Source organism: Ochotona princeps, chromosome 31, assembly GCF_030435755.1.
Source record: "Ochotona princeps isolate mOchPri1 chromosome 31, mOchPri1.hap1, whole genome shotgun sequence".
Lineage (NCBI taxonomy): Eukaryota > Metazoa > Chordata > Mammalia > Lagomorpha > Ochotonidae > Ochotona > Ochotona princeps.
In genome coordinates, this window is record NC_080862.1 from 10,365,794 (window position 1) to 10,382,922 (window position 17,129).

Below are 17,129 nucleotides of genomic sequence, written 5' to 3' on the forward strand. Positions count from 1 at the left end.
TGGAGCAGCTTTTTAGAATTGCTAGGACCTACATGACAAATGCATATATCCAAAAAAGACTTTCAGCAACTGGAACCGTGTCAAACTGAAGTCAAGTGCCAAGGTGGAGCTGCCCCCATAGTATATGGAGTCAAGATCTAGCTCTGAAAGTTACCTGCTGGAGTTATAAGGACGGTAGGTTTGCCAAGGGTAGAGAGGTTTGGTTGTAGTCACATCTGAACCCCTTTGAAGGCTGATTATTTTATTTTGGACCTGATTTCCACATTATTTTGTTCTCGGTGTTAGCCATAATGGCCCAGAAGACTATACTTTCATTAAATATGTAGTTACCATACTCCTACTGTGTGGGTTATGCAGCAAGGGCACCTTAGAGAAACGAACCGTGTGCACTTGAACATACATTTAAATGGTGCTGATTAGCCCTTTCTTGAACCAAATTTAAGGTAAGTTTGAATCAACACCCAAGTGGGGTGTTCTGGAAGTCAGCTGTTAGCCAGGGATTCAGCATTGTGTGGTTTGTTAAGGAAGTACTTCCAGGAGAGCCCCACAGTGTATAGGAGAATAAAGTTGCCTGTTCGGGTATATCCCTCCCACAGGGAGCTCTGGAGATTAACTGACATCTGAGTTTATCCCCCTTCAAAGGTTAAAGAGCAGCTTCATCACTGATGAGGGTGGAGCGATGGATGAATTCTGTAAAAGTACACAGAAGCTGATGGACGCATGGTTCATGGCTAGTCCAAGGGATGGGGGATTGGGTAAAAGAACAACCCTCTCACTGCCTTTACTCTTCTCTGTAAGCTGAAGGAAATTAAGAGATTATGCTCTTATATATCTTAGGCATTCTGTAAACAATTAAAGATTGTAACTTCCTTTAGATAACACATTGTAGCCCATTCTTCCAAATCCAGTGAACAGTTGGTGACAAAATGACTGGCTGTAGTATTGTATCTCGCTACTGGATGTGAAAAGGTAGAGACATTTAGTCAGGGCCTTGTGTACGGTTCAGCATTGTCATGCATTCAACTCAGAACAAGTACACTTGCCCAGTCCCAGAAGTATTTGATGACAGTCCCACTGTACTCTAGGAGGTTGAGTGGAGAGTGGCCTGGTCAGGGAAGCCTTAACTTAGGAGCAAGTGGTCCTCTGGATCTTGGGTGAATTTGGTGGGAGGAAGAATGCAAGTCATGCCCAGCAGGAGGAGGGATGGCCAGCAAACTAAACAAGATGTTTGTAAACATCCAATCAAGTTCTTGCCTCTACTCAAGGTAGATGCCCATCCACGGGGCATAATATCCAGCCCTTAGGAGCACATCTTTGGAAATGGTGTGATCGGTGCTATGTTAGGAGAGTCCATCTGAAATCCCAAGGCAGAAGGTACAAGCATGAGAGCCTGGAAGAGTTGCTGCTGATAGTCTGGGCCTGTCTAGTGCACTATATCCATCCTCTCATGTGTAGATGCCTGCAGGTTCTTGTCCCCTGGTTCTCAGGTGTCTAGGCTCCTGGCTTTGGATCAGCTCTGCTCCAGCTGTTGTGGCCACTTGGGGAGTGAACCAGCAGATGGAAGATCTTTCTGTCTCTTCTTTGTAAATCTGCCTTTCCAATAAAAAATAAAGAAGTCTTTTTTTTTTTATGAAAACACACTGAGGTGGGCATTTAGCTTAATGGTTAAGGTATTAGGGAAGCTGGCACGATGGTGGGGCAGCTTAATCCTCAACCTGCAGAGCTGGCATCCCAGATGGATACAAGTTTGTGTCCTGGCTGCTCTATTTCTGCTCCATCTCTCCGATTATGGCTTGGGAAAGCAGCGGAGGGTGACTGTAGTCGTTGGGACTCTGAATTATGAAGAGTAAGAGAGATTACATAAGATGCAAGTGTGGGATGTATGAAAGAATCTATTAGCCAAGTTTGGTGATGGCAGCACCTGCTACACTCTGTGAATCATCATCGTGTTTGGAGTCTTGCCTTCCTAATACTAACAGCACAGCTACAAGATGACTGTGATTTTCATTCCTTCAATTTTCCTTTTGTCCCCAAACTGGGGTTCATTGTTTTATCAGCCTGCCAGGAGACTCTAACATGCCTATTGAGGAGTTTCCTGTTTCAACAAGCCCACTGGAGGGCTCCCAGTTTTAAGCAGTCCACCAGGGGATTCCATTGGAGATTAACTACTATCCAGTGCCCCATGTGTATGTATGAATATATATGTGTGTATATATATGTGTGTGTATATATGTATACACACACACACTTTATAAGCATATAAAGATATACATAATTGCAATATATTATAAATACAAGTATATAAAGCTATAAATGTATATAATATGATCTAAATATATAGATATTAATATAGTTAAATAAATAAATATATCGATCTAAAGCCACCGTGCCTGCTTTGCACACTATGGTTACAAAATGCCGGCATACTTGAAGATACATACATGTTCGATTAGGGTTTCTTCACAATACTTTAAGCAAGCTTGGGCTGCTCCTGTTGTCACCGGATGCACATATCCCAAAGGACACACCTCATGTCCGGAAGCTGAGTGATGAAACCAATCGATAGAATTTGAAGTACTTCCCATGGCTGCTGTACCCTGAAAGTTCTCAGGAAGCCCACCCTGTCGTGCCTAAGGCTTGTGACCTTAAGAGGCCCTGTCACCATTGTGGTCCTAGTGACCCACGGGGAACATCACAAAATGAAGATCAGATGCCTGAAAGATATCTCTCAAGTTCTTCCAAATGCCTTGAGCATGGAGGGCCCCTCTCAGAGGTATAAAGTGGCAAAACCTCATTGCTGCACCTGTGCAGGGTGGCAACCAGTGTAAAACTTAAAACCAAAGAACAAGAAGACATGGTAACATCTGAGCAGATATGCAGCCTCTGGCTTCCCATCCTTCCCTATGGATGGAAGTCCCCATTCGGGGCCACCATATTGGCACCTGCACTCAACATGTAAAACCTGGAAGGAGCGCCTTGCTGCTAGCTTCAGATTGGCTCAGTTCTGGCTGTTGTGGCCATTTGGATAGTGTACCAGCAGAGGAAGACTTCTTTCTGTGTCTCCTTCTCTCTGTAAAATCTGCTTTTCAAGCATGTAGAAAATTTAAAAATCTTTCCTATGGTAACAGGCTAATGAATATGGCCTCTGGGTCAATGGATACTTTCCACGGGAGACAACACTAAACTCTTAAAGTTCACCTGTCTCCAGAAAGCTTCCTACAAAACTGTCAGGCTATGATGACAACAGACAAAACATGACCCGTTTGCCCCTATAGATCTGAACTTTCTGCCCCAGTATTTGCAAACCCAGGGACTTGCCCACATTCTTTGCTTTTGCCCTTATCTTTTCCCAGTGGCCTTTTCTAAAACCTGCTAATTAGAGGATTGAAATCTGTGCTTCAAAAAGATTTTTATTAGCCACAGCTAATCAAAGAAGTTCCTACATTAAAGAATATTAGTATTTTCTAGTCTGCTGTTTCCAAAGTTCATCTCATCTTCCTATTACGAGAAAAATAGAAGCAGGCCTCATCAGGATTCTTAGAGAGATTGATGGTTCTCCAATTGCGGTGCCCAAACCAGCATCACCAACCTCCTCAGGAAACTTGAACATGGACCCCAAACCTATGGAAGAGCAGCTGTGGGCTGGGGCTTTGATGTATGCCCAGATTTGAAAGCTCCAATTACCACTGAAAGATGTGCCTTGGTCTTCTTTATAGTTCCCTAGCATGCAAGATGTCGCTGAAATGCATGTTATACGATTGTTGACATAAATGGTTGGGATCCTTTTTCCAATGAAAACCCCTCTCCCAGGAGAGGTTGCTCATCACATCTCACCTCCCCCAGATAATCTCTGGATCTGAAACTGTCGAGAACCTTAACATGATCTTGGAAGGTCCTTTTTTGGACTGGTGATCCGGGATGCAAACTCGCAACACACAAAACATGACCCAGAGATTCCAATAGTCCTGCCTTTTTATACACATGGACATCTTATGGAAATTTTCCATAAAAGCCTCAAGGCTTGTTCAGTTTAAGAAGCATTTGCTAGAACCATGTCTAATCCCAGAGAAAACCAAATTAACTCTCACCACAAAGTCGTATGGAATCACACTCTTGGAAAACAAGAACACTTGTTGAAGCGAGGGAAGAATTGCCTGCCTTTGACGCCAGGAGTAACTGTGGCCGTGAAATTCCTTGCAAAGACCTCATTGATACTGATAACTGTAAAACCCCAGAGTGGTTGGCAATAGAAAGCAGAGAGGCCTTCGTGTCTACCCTAAGTAGAACATGTGGACTCCAGATCTCATTTTTCACAATGGAAGACAAATTCAAAGCGATCACCAGAACTCATGTTAAGCCTTGAATTTTTTCCAGTTTCTCTTGCACAGCATGTGTTAGGTTAGTACCAAAATAGCAAACATATCTTCTAAAGGCCCTGAGAGAAGGGTTGAACATGAACGTGGACAGTCGTGGTCAGAGACTCCAATATGCCAGAGCCAAGAATGTCATAATGTAATTATGTCTCATCCACTACATGTGCTTATGTGCCCCTTGCCTGATGCACAGTCACTACTGTGTTCACATTCTAGGGCTAAAGCTTGGGTACATGGCACGTTTTGAGCTAGATGAAATGCTGTTCTGTAAGGGGTGTACGCGTGTGTGTCCTTAGAGCCCAGTTCATTGTCATTGTCTGTGGAGTGCTGGTCATTTTGTTGGTGTTGTTCTTCATTTATTTATTTATTTGACAGGTAGAGAGAGTGAGAGCTTCCGTTTCCTGGTGCTAGCAATAACTGGGATTTGGTCAGGCTGAACCCAGGAGACCAGAACTCAATCCAGGTCATCTAAGTGGGTGGAAGGGACCCAAATATATCATCTGCTGCATTAAGCAAGAAGCTGCAAGTTAAAGCACCCCATTATGGGATGCATACATTTCAGGAAGTATCTTACAAATTAGCTCCAACCTGGTATATAAAAAAAATAGCTCTCCAGTTTTTCATTCGTGTCATTTTCTGTGATGTAATTATTTCTGCCATGGCCGATCTCAAGCTGCCAATCTGACATCATGGTGTACAGTGTTTGGAAAAAATGCATGCACTTGGCACACTCAAGATGAGTGAAACCTGGCTCCAACACATCATTAGAGTGTAGAGCGACAAAAGATGTCCCAAGTCTTTGAGCCCCTGGCTCCCAGGTTGAAGACCATGATGGCATTCGTGGCTCCTGGCTTCTGTCTGATCTGAGGAGTGAAGTGGAAGACCTTTTTCTCCGTGTGTGTCTCTCCTTCTGTCTCTGTGACACTGGCTTTTAAGATATATAAATAAATCTTAACAAAGATATGAGGAAATGGATTGATGATATTACAGATAATAACAAAAAATCAGTTCTGATACTGGTTTATGTTGCATTTCAGAATTTTGTCAGTTTTTGTACACGGCTTTTATTTTGTTACAATCGTGTGTTTTGTTTTTAAGGTCATAAACATTGTTCTAATGGTTATGTGCTTGTCCTACTTTTGAACATTTAAGAATTTAACAAACATTTAAGAAATAATGCTGTGTATCATTATAGAAAGATTTTTGCATATGCATGGCTCTTTGGGTATAAATCTTCCTTCATATTTCATGATATTTATCTAGGACAGATTCCAGAATAAAATTATCTCAACGGCAGGTCTTAAGGAAACATTCCCAGCTACCATCTGTAAAGTTCATATCCATGTGCACTCGTACCCATGGGGTTTGAGCATGCCACTCACGGTACCTTCACTACACTACTTCTTTTTTCATAGTCTTGATAACTGGCCAAGAAAAGAAGTTTGAACGTGCTATTTTCTACAGGTGTACTAGACATTTATGCTATTACTGTTTTTGTGTTTCCTGGCTAGCAATTTCTGCTCAGGTCAAGTCTGTGCACTTAACATCTCTGGTTTCCTCTCCTGTGACTGTCTGAGATCCTCGGCTGGTTTGACCCCCAACTTGCTTCTCTTCATATCGTCCGTAGATACTACCGGACAGGCAGGTGTTTTCGCATCAGTTTTCAGGCCTCATTTCCTTTCCTCTTTCAAGGTTCCATCTCCAAAAGGCTTTCCCTAACTCCCTAGCTGGGCTTGCCACCTCTCATCCTCCCTCACTTGTCCCGCCCGTCTCCAATCTCTGCCCCTCTTATATAGTACGTCTCACCTTCTAATGCTATACCGGTATGTATTTGGTTTGTTCAGTATCTGCTTACCCACCTGGACTATAAATTCTGTAAAGGCAATTTATAGAGTCTAGAGGAATATGTGATACTCAGTAAGCAAAGGTTTAGAATTTAAACCACTGATTTATATATTCTCTTTAAATATTAGATTAAAACCATTTGCACGGTTTGTAACAGATGTATTTCTAGATGGTTTTAAAGTGTATTTTTGTGTGAGCAGCAAGTCTGTCATGAGATCTTTTGTGGTTTTCCATTCTAAATACACTTACAAGATTCTTATTCATAAAGAGATGAGATAACTTTTCACCCGTACTTTATTCTAACACTTCTACGCTTTGCGTTTTGGTATGTAACTCTTTAATATGTAAAGAATTTTGTTAAATGTGATAAAACACAGATTTCAATTGTTTTATTTTCCTGGAACATACTGTTGGGTTTTTGTTACCATTAATGCCATTGGCTTTTCTTGTCATCGTGCTCTGTAATATTTTAAAATTTAACTTGAGCCTTTTCCTCACCTGTAAAATCTACAGAATTTCAGCTCTCACTTAGCATTTCTTACCTGTCTCCAGGATACTTTCATGACAATATCTCTGTATTTTTAAAAGCACTTTTCAATATGAGCTAAATCTACTTGGGTTTGTTTTCGTTATCATTACAAGTTTTGATAAGATACAGAGCAAATAAATGGAAATCTAATAGGAAGTTGGTTCCCAGAAGTGGAAATATCAAGACCTCTAGTCAAATCCGCCTCTGGCAGCTTTTTCCTGAAGCACCTGCCAAGTGTTATCAACATTTGGAGAACTGACTGTTTTACACTGTTAAGCTGCATGCCCACCCCATTTGGGCTGCTTGATAAATATTTGTGGATTGGATTGCATTGAGCCTTAGGGCATGATACCTTTTCAGACAAATAGGCCAAGGACCAGCTCTCCTTCTCCATCTTTCTTGTTTTCTCCTTCTCTTAGCTGCGGTCCAGCACAGAGCTCCATCCAGACCTGCTCACCGAATGCCTCACTGTGCAGCCACTGCAGCCGGCCGCTTCCCCGCGAGATGCTGCTGCCGAAGGCACTGTGGGATGCTCCTCAGGGTCCGGGCCGGACCTCTATTCAGGTAACCGCAGCCAAGGCTGTACCAGCCACACACATTGCCCTGCCCTTCAGGTCTGACCCTCTGGCTAAAGGGAGGGCTCACATGAGAAAAAAATCTCCTCTGTTCCTGGGTAGCTTGCTTTATCGAAGGGCTGCATGTTGCTCTCCCCACCCACCCTACCCCACCCCCACATCTGATTCCTGTGCTGGGTTTGGCAGCCTACTGTGTTTTCCCATAAAGAAACAAAGTGAAATAATACATTTGCTCTTTTAGCTTTGGACTTCTGCCAGAATTTCAGTATGCCCAACCCTCCCAGGTATCTTTAATTTGCTAGCTTGATTTAGAATCAAAAGGAATGTTTCCCCCACACCCCCTTAAGCAGGTAACAGGCTGTATGTGGATTTCTTAATGGAAACATGATTGTCATCTTCCCATTTTAAAATGAATCCCTGGGTCCCTAAGAACTTGTAAGAATGTTCCTTAATGTTTGCCAACCACTGGAGAAAACATGCAGGGTGGTATTCCCTGGAAAAAAGTGCATCTATGTAGTTTTAAAAAGAAGAAATGATTACTATGTAACAAGGAAGTTAATGTTTAATTTTTTTTTAGCTTGGGGATTTGTGCATTTTCCACTGCATATTGGTGATATGCCCATGTAAATGAATTGTCGTCCTTACATAGGAAAAGCCCTTACAGTCATACTACACATATGAAATCAAAAGTCTCTTTTTTCATTATATAAAGATTTGTTTCTTTTTACTGGAAAGACAGATTTTTTACAAAAAAGGAAGGAGAGGCAAAGATATTCTGTTGAATGATTCATTCCCCAAGTGGCCACCGTGGCCAGAGCTGAACCGATCTGAAGCCGGGAGCCAGGAGCCAGGAGCCAGGAGCTTCTTCTGGTCTCCCACATGGGTGTAGGGTGCCAAGGGAACAGACAGGGAACTGGAAGGGAGGTGGAGCAGCCGGGATATGAACTGGAACCCATAAGGGATCCCAGCATGTGCAAGGCCAGGACTTGAACTGCTAGGCTACCACACTGGGCCCAGAAATCAAGTCTTAACATGCCCACATTCCAAAGGATTGTAAAATTCACTCCCACATCCATCTGATTCCAGAGCCAGGTTTGGCAGCAGGTTGCTTTTTTTTTTTTTCTTTTGAAAATCCCCATTAAGCCATAAAGAATTATGCACGTACTGATGCATTCTGGTGGAAGAGGAAAAAGGCATGCTTGTATGGTAGTTTAGGCCTGAAAATTCTCAGTTGATCCAGGTACATGGGTAAATGGTGGTAAATAAGTATTCTAAGAGGGTCAGTCTTCAAGAGGTCTTCAGTGAATCTGTAGTCTTGGCTTTGGGTCCTTATGCTTGGAGATAACACAGATGCCTCACGCGACCCATGGGGAAGAGATTAGAACTTACCTGGAGCTCACTCAAGCTTGCAGAAGTACATATATATTGTACTTGCAGGCACAGTATATATATACAGAGCAAGCCTGTCATTGCCAGTGTTACTAACACATGCGTATTTTTGCATTAGATAAATACATGACAAAGCATGTGTTTTATATTTTATTTTATGGCATTTGTTCGTATATGTCATTTGGCTTACCACATATTTGATGTATGGAGATTTATTTCAGCACATTCAATTAATACTCAGTTTAAAGCAGATTGCAAAACATTAGCCTTCTTAAGCTTGTAGCTCTGGAATCTTGCTAAAGACCTCACACTCAACAGTTAAGGGTCAAGACTAACCAAATGTAATGGAAAGATGGCCCAGCACTCCGACATAAATGATTGCTAAGAATGAGCTGATTTTGTTGTTCTTGGGCCTCTTGGAAATAGGTTTGGGAAACTATGATATCTCTTTCTATAGAAAATGTTACACCTTTGTTGTATATAGTGTACAGCAGAAGGCTCATTTGCAAACCTTCACATTTGTCTTTGTGTTTATGTATCTTTCAGTATTTTTAACTTTTTGGTGTTTCGGTGGTTTTAAAGATAGCTTAAAACAGCTTAGGCATTTCAAGTAGATTTCTAATTTTTTTCATGACACTTTGCTGATTTTAGTCTTAGAAAAGACCTGGAGTTCTTGGCTCCCAGGTGTGTATAGGAGTTGAGCTGCCATAACAGGCTAAGGAGTTGTGTAGATATAGCCAGCAACCATCAACAGTGCATCTTTGGATTGATTCCAGCCCTTAAAACAGACAAATAGCCATCTTGCTCAACTGGGCTCCTGAAATTTTACTTCTCCAGGCAGCTTGTAGCTGGAGAATTTATCTTCACTACTTCTTGCCTTGTTTCCACTCCCCTTGGGGTCAATTTTATTTTATGAAGGAAGAAAGGGAAGGAGGGAGGAAAAGTAATGAAAATAGAAAAAGGGGATAGCATTGTGGCATATCAGGCTAAGCTTTTCCCTGCAGTGCTGGCTTCCAGTAAGGGCACCGGTTCTTCTATTGGCTATTCCACTTCCCCTCCAGCTCTTTGGTAAACGTCTAGGAAAGCAGCAGAGGATGTCTGAACTTCTTGGTCCCCTTCATCCATGTTGGAGAAAAGATGGGTTTCTCTCTTTGGATCGGTTTATTTCTGGCCATCATGGCTATTTAGGGAGTGAGCCAGCAGATAAATTTCTCTTTCTCTGTTACTGACTCACTCACTTTAATCTCTCTCTTTTTCTGTCTGTAGCTTGGCCTTTCAAATGGCTATGACAGCTAAAGTGAAACTGATCCTGAAGCTATGAACAGGGGTCTAAGGACTTGGGCCATCCTCCACTACTTTCCCAGGCCATAAACAGAGATCTGAATGGGAAGTGGAGCAGCTAAGACAAGAACTGGTCCCCATATGGGATGCCAACATGACAGAGCAGAGGACTAGCATGCTATGCTACCACACCAGCCCCAGATGTCACAATTTTAAAATGGAGATTATTGGTGGCTCATAGAGAATGATGAGGGTGATTTCTAAGGTTCCAGTAGCAGTATGACCAAGGGAGATGGCAGTTTCTCTCTCTCTCTCCTCTCTCTCTCTCTCTCTCTCACACACACACACACACACACACACACACACACAAACTCATTTTCCACGTGTCCTGATCTGCTGGTTTCTCTCAATGTAACAGTTTTCCAGTTAAGACTGAACTTGATGGGAAGGGTTGCCTAAAAAAAGAGATTACTTTCTATGAAAAAAAAAATAGCGTGGTGGGTTCAAGCAGCCAAATATCACTGGATGCTGTACTGAAGCTGCTTTTTTAGATGGAAGTGTTGTTCTCTATTCTCAGAATCCCAGGTCTTCTGGGGCCTGCTCCTGAACTAGCCTGCGAACAGTGTCAGGGCCATGAGAACAGTCCTTGAGGACGGCTCACTCAGCTTTCCTGCTCTCTTGGGCAGAGGTTCCATGCCCCAGATAAGTAAGTGGCCACCTTGTACATTCAGGAAATTTACCCAGTCACCTGAGAGATCCTGTTTCATAGCCAGGAGAAGGAGTGAGGTGTGAATGCTACCTTTCAGACTTTGTACCTGTAGAAATCAGCTGATGAGCTCCTGCAGTGACTTAATGAAGTGGGTAAGCCTTTTCATTTAATGAGGTCACAGTATCATGGATGGCCTGGGCCAGTGCCTTACCTTGGCAGAGAGTCTGTTCCCTAACAAATAATGCTTTGTGGAAGATGATCTGTCCCATGAGCAATCACAAAAATTATGGCTCCCTCCAAAACAGAGCTGCATGACAGATGCTCTAAAACCATAACCTAGCAAGTGACCTAAACCACAGAGACATCATAGAGGCCAATGTAATCGACATGTTTCAGTCCCATGGAAACTACCCATCAACCCAGGAGCTAACACAGCTAGAATGAGAGAAGCCTGCAAAAATGAGAACATTTTATCAGGACGTTTTCTATTGAGCTCTAAAATAATTGCTATCTTTAGAGCTTATAAATTCTCTTGAATTATCAAAAGTTGAATGCAGCGTTCAGCATTTTAGGAATAATTATTTTATTCAGCAATTATAGGGAAATCTAAGAGGAAAACATTTTATTTTTGAGCAGCAATTGAGGAAGTCAGTGTGTATTTTCATTCTCTTCCCTCCCTTCCCATTACTGCGATTGTGAGTACTCCTCTTTTATAATATCTTCGCTTTTTAAAATAAATAGTGTCACATTAAATCCATAAAGAAGTGAAAGTACTTAGGGAAATAGTTCGTCTTTCATTCTAATGTAATTTTATGGTATACGTCTTAATAAATTTTCATCAGACACTTTGAGCATACTGAAGCTGAATACATTTGCTGTCTGTGGACAGCTTGCACAGTTGCAAGTGTTAGGAATAATTTTCTATATAAGTACCTCGTATAGTCTGTTCTTAAAAAGTAGTTGTTAATTTAAGGACATTATTAGTGGGCTCTAAATTGACACACAGACTTCCCAGTAGGTGAAACTTTATAGGAGAATTGGGAAGATCAAACAAGATAATCTATATAAAAACTTTAATAAGATATAGAGCATTATAAAATGCATGGTTACTACTTACATTATCTTCAAATAACTATGCTTTGCTCGACTCTGTGAAAGCGATAAAGCAACTGTACAACTTTGAAGCCAGTAGGAGACAGAAGGAAGTTGATACTTAGGGCACTCAGAGAATTTAAAGAAAAATGCTTGACAGTACTTTTTTTTTTTTTTTTTGATGTCTCATCTGAGACTATTTTGAAAGGCTGTGAAGATCTTGCATTGTTTTTACACCATTTCTTAGATCTGTGTTCCATCTACCAATGTGGATTGGAGAGTCAGTGAGGGTAGGCGCAAGCTGGAGAGCTCACCTGTAGTGGGCACTCATAGCTTTCATCTGTAGGGTTCTCCCTCCTTGGTCCTGGTACAATCCCGGTCTGCATCCTATCACTTGGAAGATTTGTGAGACGAGTGTACTGGGTTGACCCCCAGGGTTTCTGTACTACAAATCTGATTGAGTCCTGGGAGTTTCAACTTTTACCAGTTGTTTTTCTTACAAGTTGCCAGATGACACTGATGCTGCCGATCAGGGACTCCACTTTGATAACCATTTCTCTGGATCATGGAGTGTAGAGATATGACTTGTAGCAAAGCATGAAGTGAATTGTGCCTTAGGGATTTAGAATCAAAATTTCCCTGTGATACACATTTCTGCTTCTCACTACAGAAAACTTGCAAACAGCGATTTTGCTTGTCATCCCACACCAGGATTATAAGGGCTCTGCTCCCATTTTGATTAAGGTTGAGACCTTATAACCACTCAATTAAAGATAATTAAGATTCTGTTTCCCAACCAGTACAGGACACCTTTGTATGTATGAAATTAATGTTCATGTCTTTATGTGTTTGCAAGCTGCTAAATTTGGTATTTCAGTTTCACTTATCTACTTATTACCTCCTTCATATTAGTTTTTAGTACAAGATGAGGCTCAATTACTGAAGTTTACAACGTGAATAAATTTTTGTTGTAAAAAAAATGTTGTGGCTGAGTAAAACCAATTCCACACATCACTGAGAAGGCAATGAAAGTAACAAGGCTGGACCATTGTGGCTTTGGTTCCATTGGGAAGAACCATGATTGTCTTTATACTATTATTTCTCCTTTCTTCAATTAATATCTTGCCATTACTCATAGGGGTTATGACAAGGAAAGATGAAATCTGCTTTGAAATATACACACCCAGCATAGTGTTAAGGAACAGGTGGATGATAAGACAGATAATTTGGGATAGAATTTCTGGAACAAAATGTTACTACCCATGGAAGTTAGGGGGTTATGATTCAGTCTTCTCATTCTAAAGTTCTGGCTTTCTGTTTCAACTGAATTCACCTTTCAGGGAAAAAGAGAGAAGCAGTTATGTTTCTTTCATGTGAAGAATAAAGAAAAAAGAAACAAGATATTTTCAGTTTTTGTAGTCATAGTGAACGTTCGTTTTTTTACACTTGGGTGAGCACTAAAAATAAGTGTTAAGAATAGGATAAGACTGTAAAATGAAGGACGTTGCTGACTTAACTTGGGTTTCTCTTTTCCTGTGTTACAGTAAGAAGATGGCAGATTGCAGGTGTGGAGTAGAAAGAATATTGTAGAATGCAGTGATTGGTTTATGTGATTTTGCCACGTAAGGTGTTCGTGGTATTCTCACTGTTGTCAGCGGCCGTTCTGCTCCTTTCAGGTGCCTTGGCCATGGCTTAACTGCAGGCGTTGATTCATCAGAAGTTACAGCTTCCTCTCTGCAGTGTTAAGGTCTCACCTCACTTCCTTCCCATCATCTTTAGTTGCAGCCAGGGCATCCTCAGACAGCGGCTCTGCTCTCTCTCAGGGCCGTGAGCTCTGGGTTTCAGTTGACTTTTGTCCTGGAGATTCTAGGGACATCTAACTGCACCCTAAAAAAAAAAAAAAAAAAGAATTCATGAGCTACCTGTCAGCCTTTTCCCTGGAGTAATAGAAGCAGTTCTTGTTTTCACCCTCCAGAGGTGAGCTGCTACAGAAAGTGAAGTCACTGTTCAAAGGAAAAAGAAGTGAACTCATCAGTGTGTGGGTTTGCTCCTCACACTGGTTCACAGGAATGCTAATCAGGCTGCTCTGAGGAATGGTGTACTTGCTGAAAAATGCAGTGCACATCTGACCCGGGAGAGTTTGCGTTTGGGAAAGTAATGATCTGGGGTCCCTGTTTCGGAACACTGAGGCACTTCTGAGTTAAATCTATATAGGAGGCAAGGATGAGCAGTGCTTCAGGTCATACCTCTTGCCATGTTTTTTGGAGTTAATTAATTTTATGTATTTGATGGGTTCGCTCCAACAGCCATGGCAGGCCAGGTTGAAATCAGGAACTTGGAATTCAACCCAGGCCCCCCACGTGGGTGGCAGGGACCCTGCTGTCTGAGCCCTCACCTGCTGCTTCTCAGGGTACACATGAACAGGAAGCTGAAATCGGAAGCAAAGGTCTGTCCTGAATGTGGGCTCCATCTTCGGAAGTGGACGACCCAGGCAAAATCGTAACTGCTGTGCTACATGCAAACCCCAGTTATGTTTTCTTCTATCTCTCTCATCATCCCATTGCCTGTCTCAGCTCTAAGGTCATTTTTATATGCGGGACTGTTACTTCTTCATGTAATTCAGATTTCAAATGGCATAAAGAAGTCTTAGAATATAGCAAATACTCAGCAACCATTAATAATAAATACTATTGCTTCTTTCTAAATATTAGAAAAATACGTTTTAGTGATGTCAGGTAGAGAAGGAACAGGTACACAAATTACCCATCCTTTTTTTTTTTTTTTTGAGGAAATGATAAAAATAATCAAAGTCTAAAGAAATTAGAAATTTAACAAGCATCATATGGTAGGATGAAAGAAAAATAAAAATGAAAGTAATTTTTTAAACATTTTGTATTCTAGAAACCTTGACCAACAGCTCACTTCAGATATTGTAATGAGGGAAACCTAGTGTAGGTCTCTAAAGAAAAATTGACATCAGAAAACCACAAGATAAGTGGCCATACCTACCTGCAAACCTCTAGTGTCAAAATTGGATTTTGGTAGTTACTTGGGTTTGTGTTCAAAGGTAGTATATTTTTTGTTTGGTTGGTTGTTTGGAAACCTTGTGCTTTGGTAGAAAGGACGTGGAGCTTAATGTAAACTCCAGGCATGGCTCTGCTTTGCCCAGGTATTTAGTTTGGGAGAAGTTACTTTTCCTTTTCTAAAAAACAATAGTTCCAAAGCAAAAATATAGACTCCATAGGATTGTTGGGAGAACTAAATATTTGATATTTGATGAACTAAACTCCTTTCTACCCTTTGTGTTTGTGTGGAGTGCTTTTATGTGAGATTCAGCAATAGATGTCCCGAGATAAAGTCCCTGCCAGTATAAATCCAAGCCAAGAGGAGGACCTGGGACTTCATATTCTAAGACCCATTTTCAGATCTGTAAATGAGGTAGTTTCCCTGTTTTCCTGAAGATGAGAAGTATACCTAGAGTGGCTAAGCACAGTGCCAGTGTGTCTGCTTGAAAAATGAACTTAATGAACAGTGAACTTGTGAGGGAGAGGGAAGCAGAGGGAGGAAGAGACTGGATTGATGGCCTCCACCAGGGCAATTTCACACAGTCATTGTTTTGACATTGATGAGGTATAGTCTTACTTCCTCCTGATGACATTTTGTAAATAGACTCTTCCAAGCCTTGTCCTTTATCTCAAAATGTATGCCAAAGTATCTAGAAAACAGTTAACTGTTTGCTGACCTCAATATTTGTGGGTGTATTTCAGCCACCATCGTGTAGTCTTTACATTCTGGTGCACAGCAGTTCACAAGCAACAGATCATTTCTTAAATCAGGGATCAGCAAAGTGTGAGCTGAATCTGTCTTCCCTCCTGCTTTTGCACTGTCAGAGAAACAGTTACCAGCCTTGAAGTAATAAGAGCTGCTTGAAGAATTAGGGCCATTGTCTCTTGCTCATGAAGCCCACAGCACTACTGTCAGGACCTTTACAAGATTGATTCGCTGATCTCAGCTTTGTAATTGTATCAGGGACGTGTCCCCAATGACTGAGTGAATTCAGGGATGCCGTCGAGTGAATTCATGAAAATGAATTTATTAAGGAGGAAAATATGTTACAGCACAGGTTAGAATCCTGTGCCTAGGTTAGTCTTCTAGCTGAAAGGTTTCCAGAGGTTTTCAACAGTAAGGCCCAATATTTACAATATAAAACGGCAGAGTTATTCCTGTGGCAGGCACTCAGACCTCCTAAACTCTATATTGATATTCCTCCTTTGGACATTCAATGGATTCCTAGGCGTAGTGGCTCTACAATAGAATTGTGCATACTTCAAGTCATGGGACTTGTAAGCAGATATTCACAGAGACAGCTTGAGGCGTGGCAGTAGGTAGAAATTGAGATGGTGCCAGGCTCTCCTAATGTGACCCCCACTTAGGAAGACATTGATGGAGGCCAGATGAAACCCAGGGTTAGTTATTATGGAGCTCAAAGTTGAGTCAAGAGATTACAGGGAGTAAGTAACCTTGTGCTTATTATTTATTTTAAAATTTATTCGAAACTGATTTATTTGAAAGGCATAAAGGAGTTCCCATTTTTAGGATTTAGTTTCTAGTTGGCCACACATCCAGAGCTTACCCAGGCTGAAACTGGAAGTTGGGAACTCAATGCAGGATTCTCACAGGAATGGCAGGGAACCAAGTTGATTTGAGCCATCACCTGCCGCTTCTTATGACATACATTGACAAGAAGCTGGAATTTGAAGCAGGGTGAAGACTTGAACGAAGGCACTCCACCATATGGTGCAGGAGTCCCACTGTACCAAATGCCCATTCCTGCCCTTGTCTAGTCTTCCAGTTTGCTTTCCTAAACAGAGGAAATCACACCCTTGAACATGACTATTATATTTCCTGAAATCTGGATCATTGGTAGACATGTAAATGAACAACTAGGAGTAAAGCAAAAACAAAGAGAAAAATTGTAAGGACCTATTTATCACTATGCAACAGGAAAGAGGGAGGAAGTTTGCTTCCTCAAAATACATCGCCTAACCTGCAGGTATGTTTGAAATTGACATATCTGAAGACCGAACCCTTCATTTCATAGATACATAAAAGTCTCTTGATGAAAATTTTAGAGGGGCATTGATTCACAATAGAATATGACTTCTCAGAGTAATACAAACAAAGTGGGAGTACTAATCCCCTACAGACCAAATGGAAGAGCCGAACAGAAGTACACAAAGGAGGAAAGATGTTCTTTGGGATCACGACAAAACCAGTTCATTGGGGCAGCTTTGCCCTGAGCTGATCATTGTCCTTGCTGGATCTCTCAGTGTGTG

The 17,129-nt window shown here is 41.5% G+C and overlaps 1 protein-coding gene across 2 annotated transcripts in view; it reads left to right on the forward strand.

The window, feature by feature from the left end:
• The window catches only part of GLIS3 (GLIS family zinc finger 3), a 394,973-nt gene that overhangs the window by 329,575 nt on the left and 48,269 nt on the right, over positions 1-17,129 (forward strand). For both annotated transcript variants that reach the window (XM_036496801.2, XM_058657335.1), the window contains one exon: positions 7,167-7,311. In XM_036496801.2, coding sequence (XP_036352694.2) covers positions 7,167-7,311 — 145 coding nt within the window. The remainder of the gene's footprint in view (positions 1-7,166; positions 7,312-17,129) is intronic.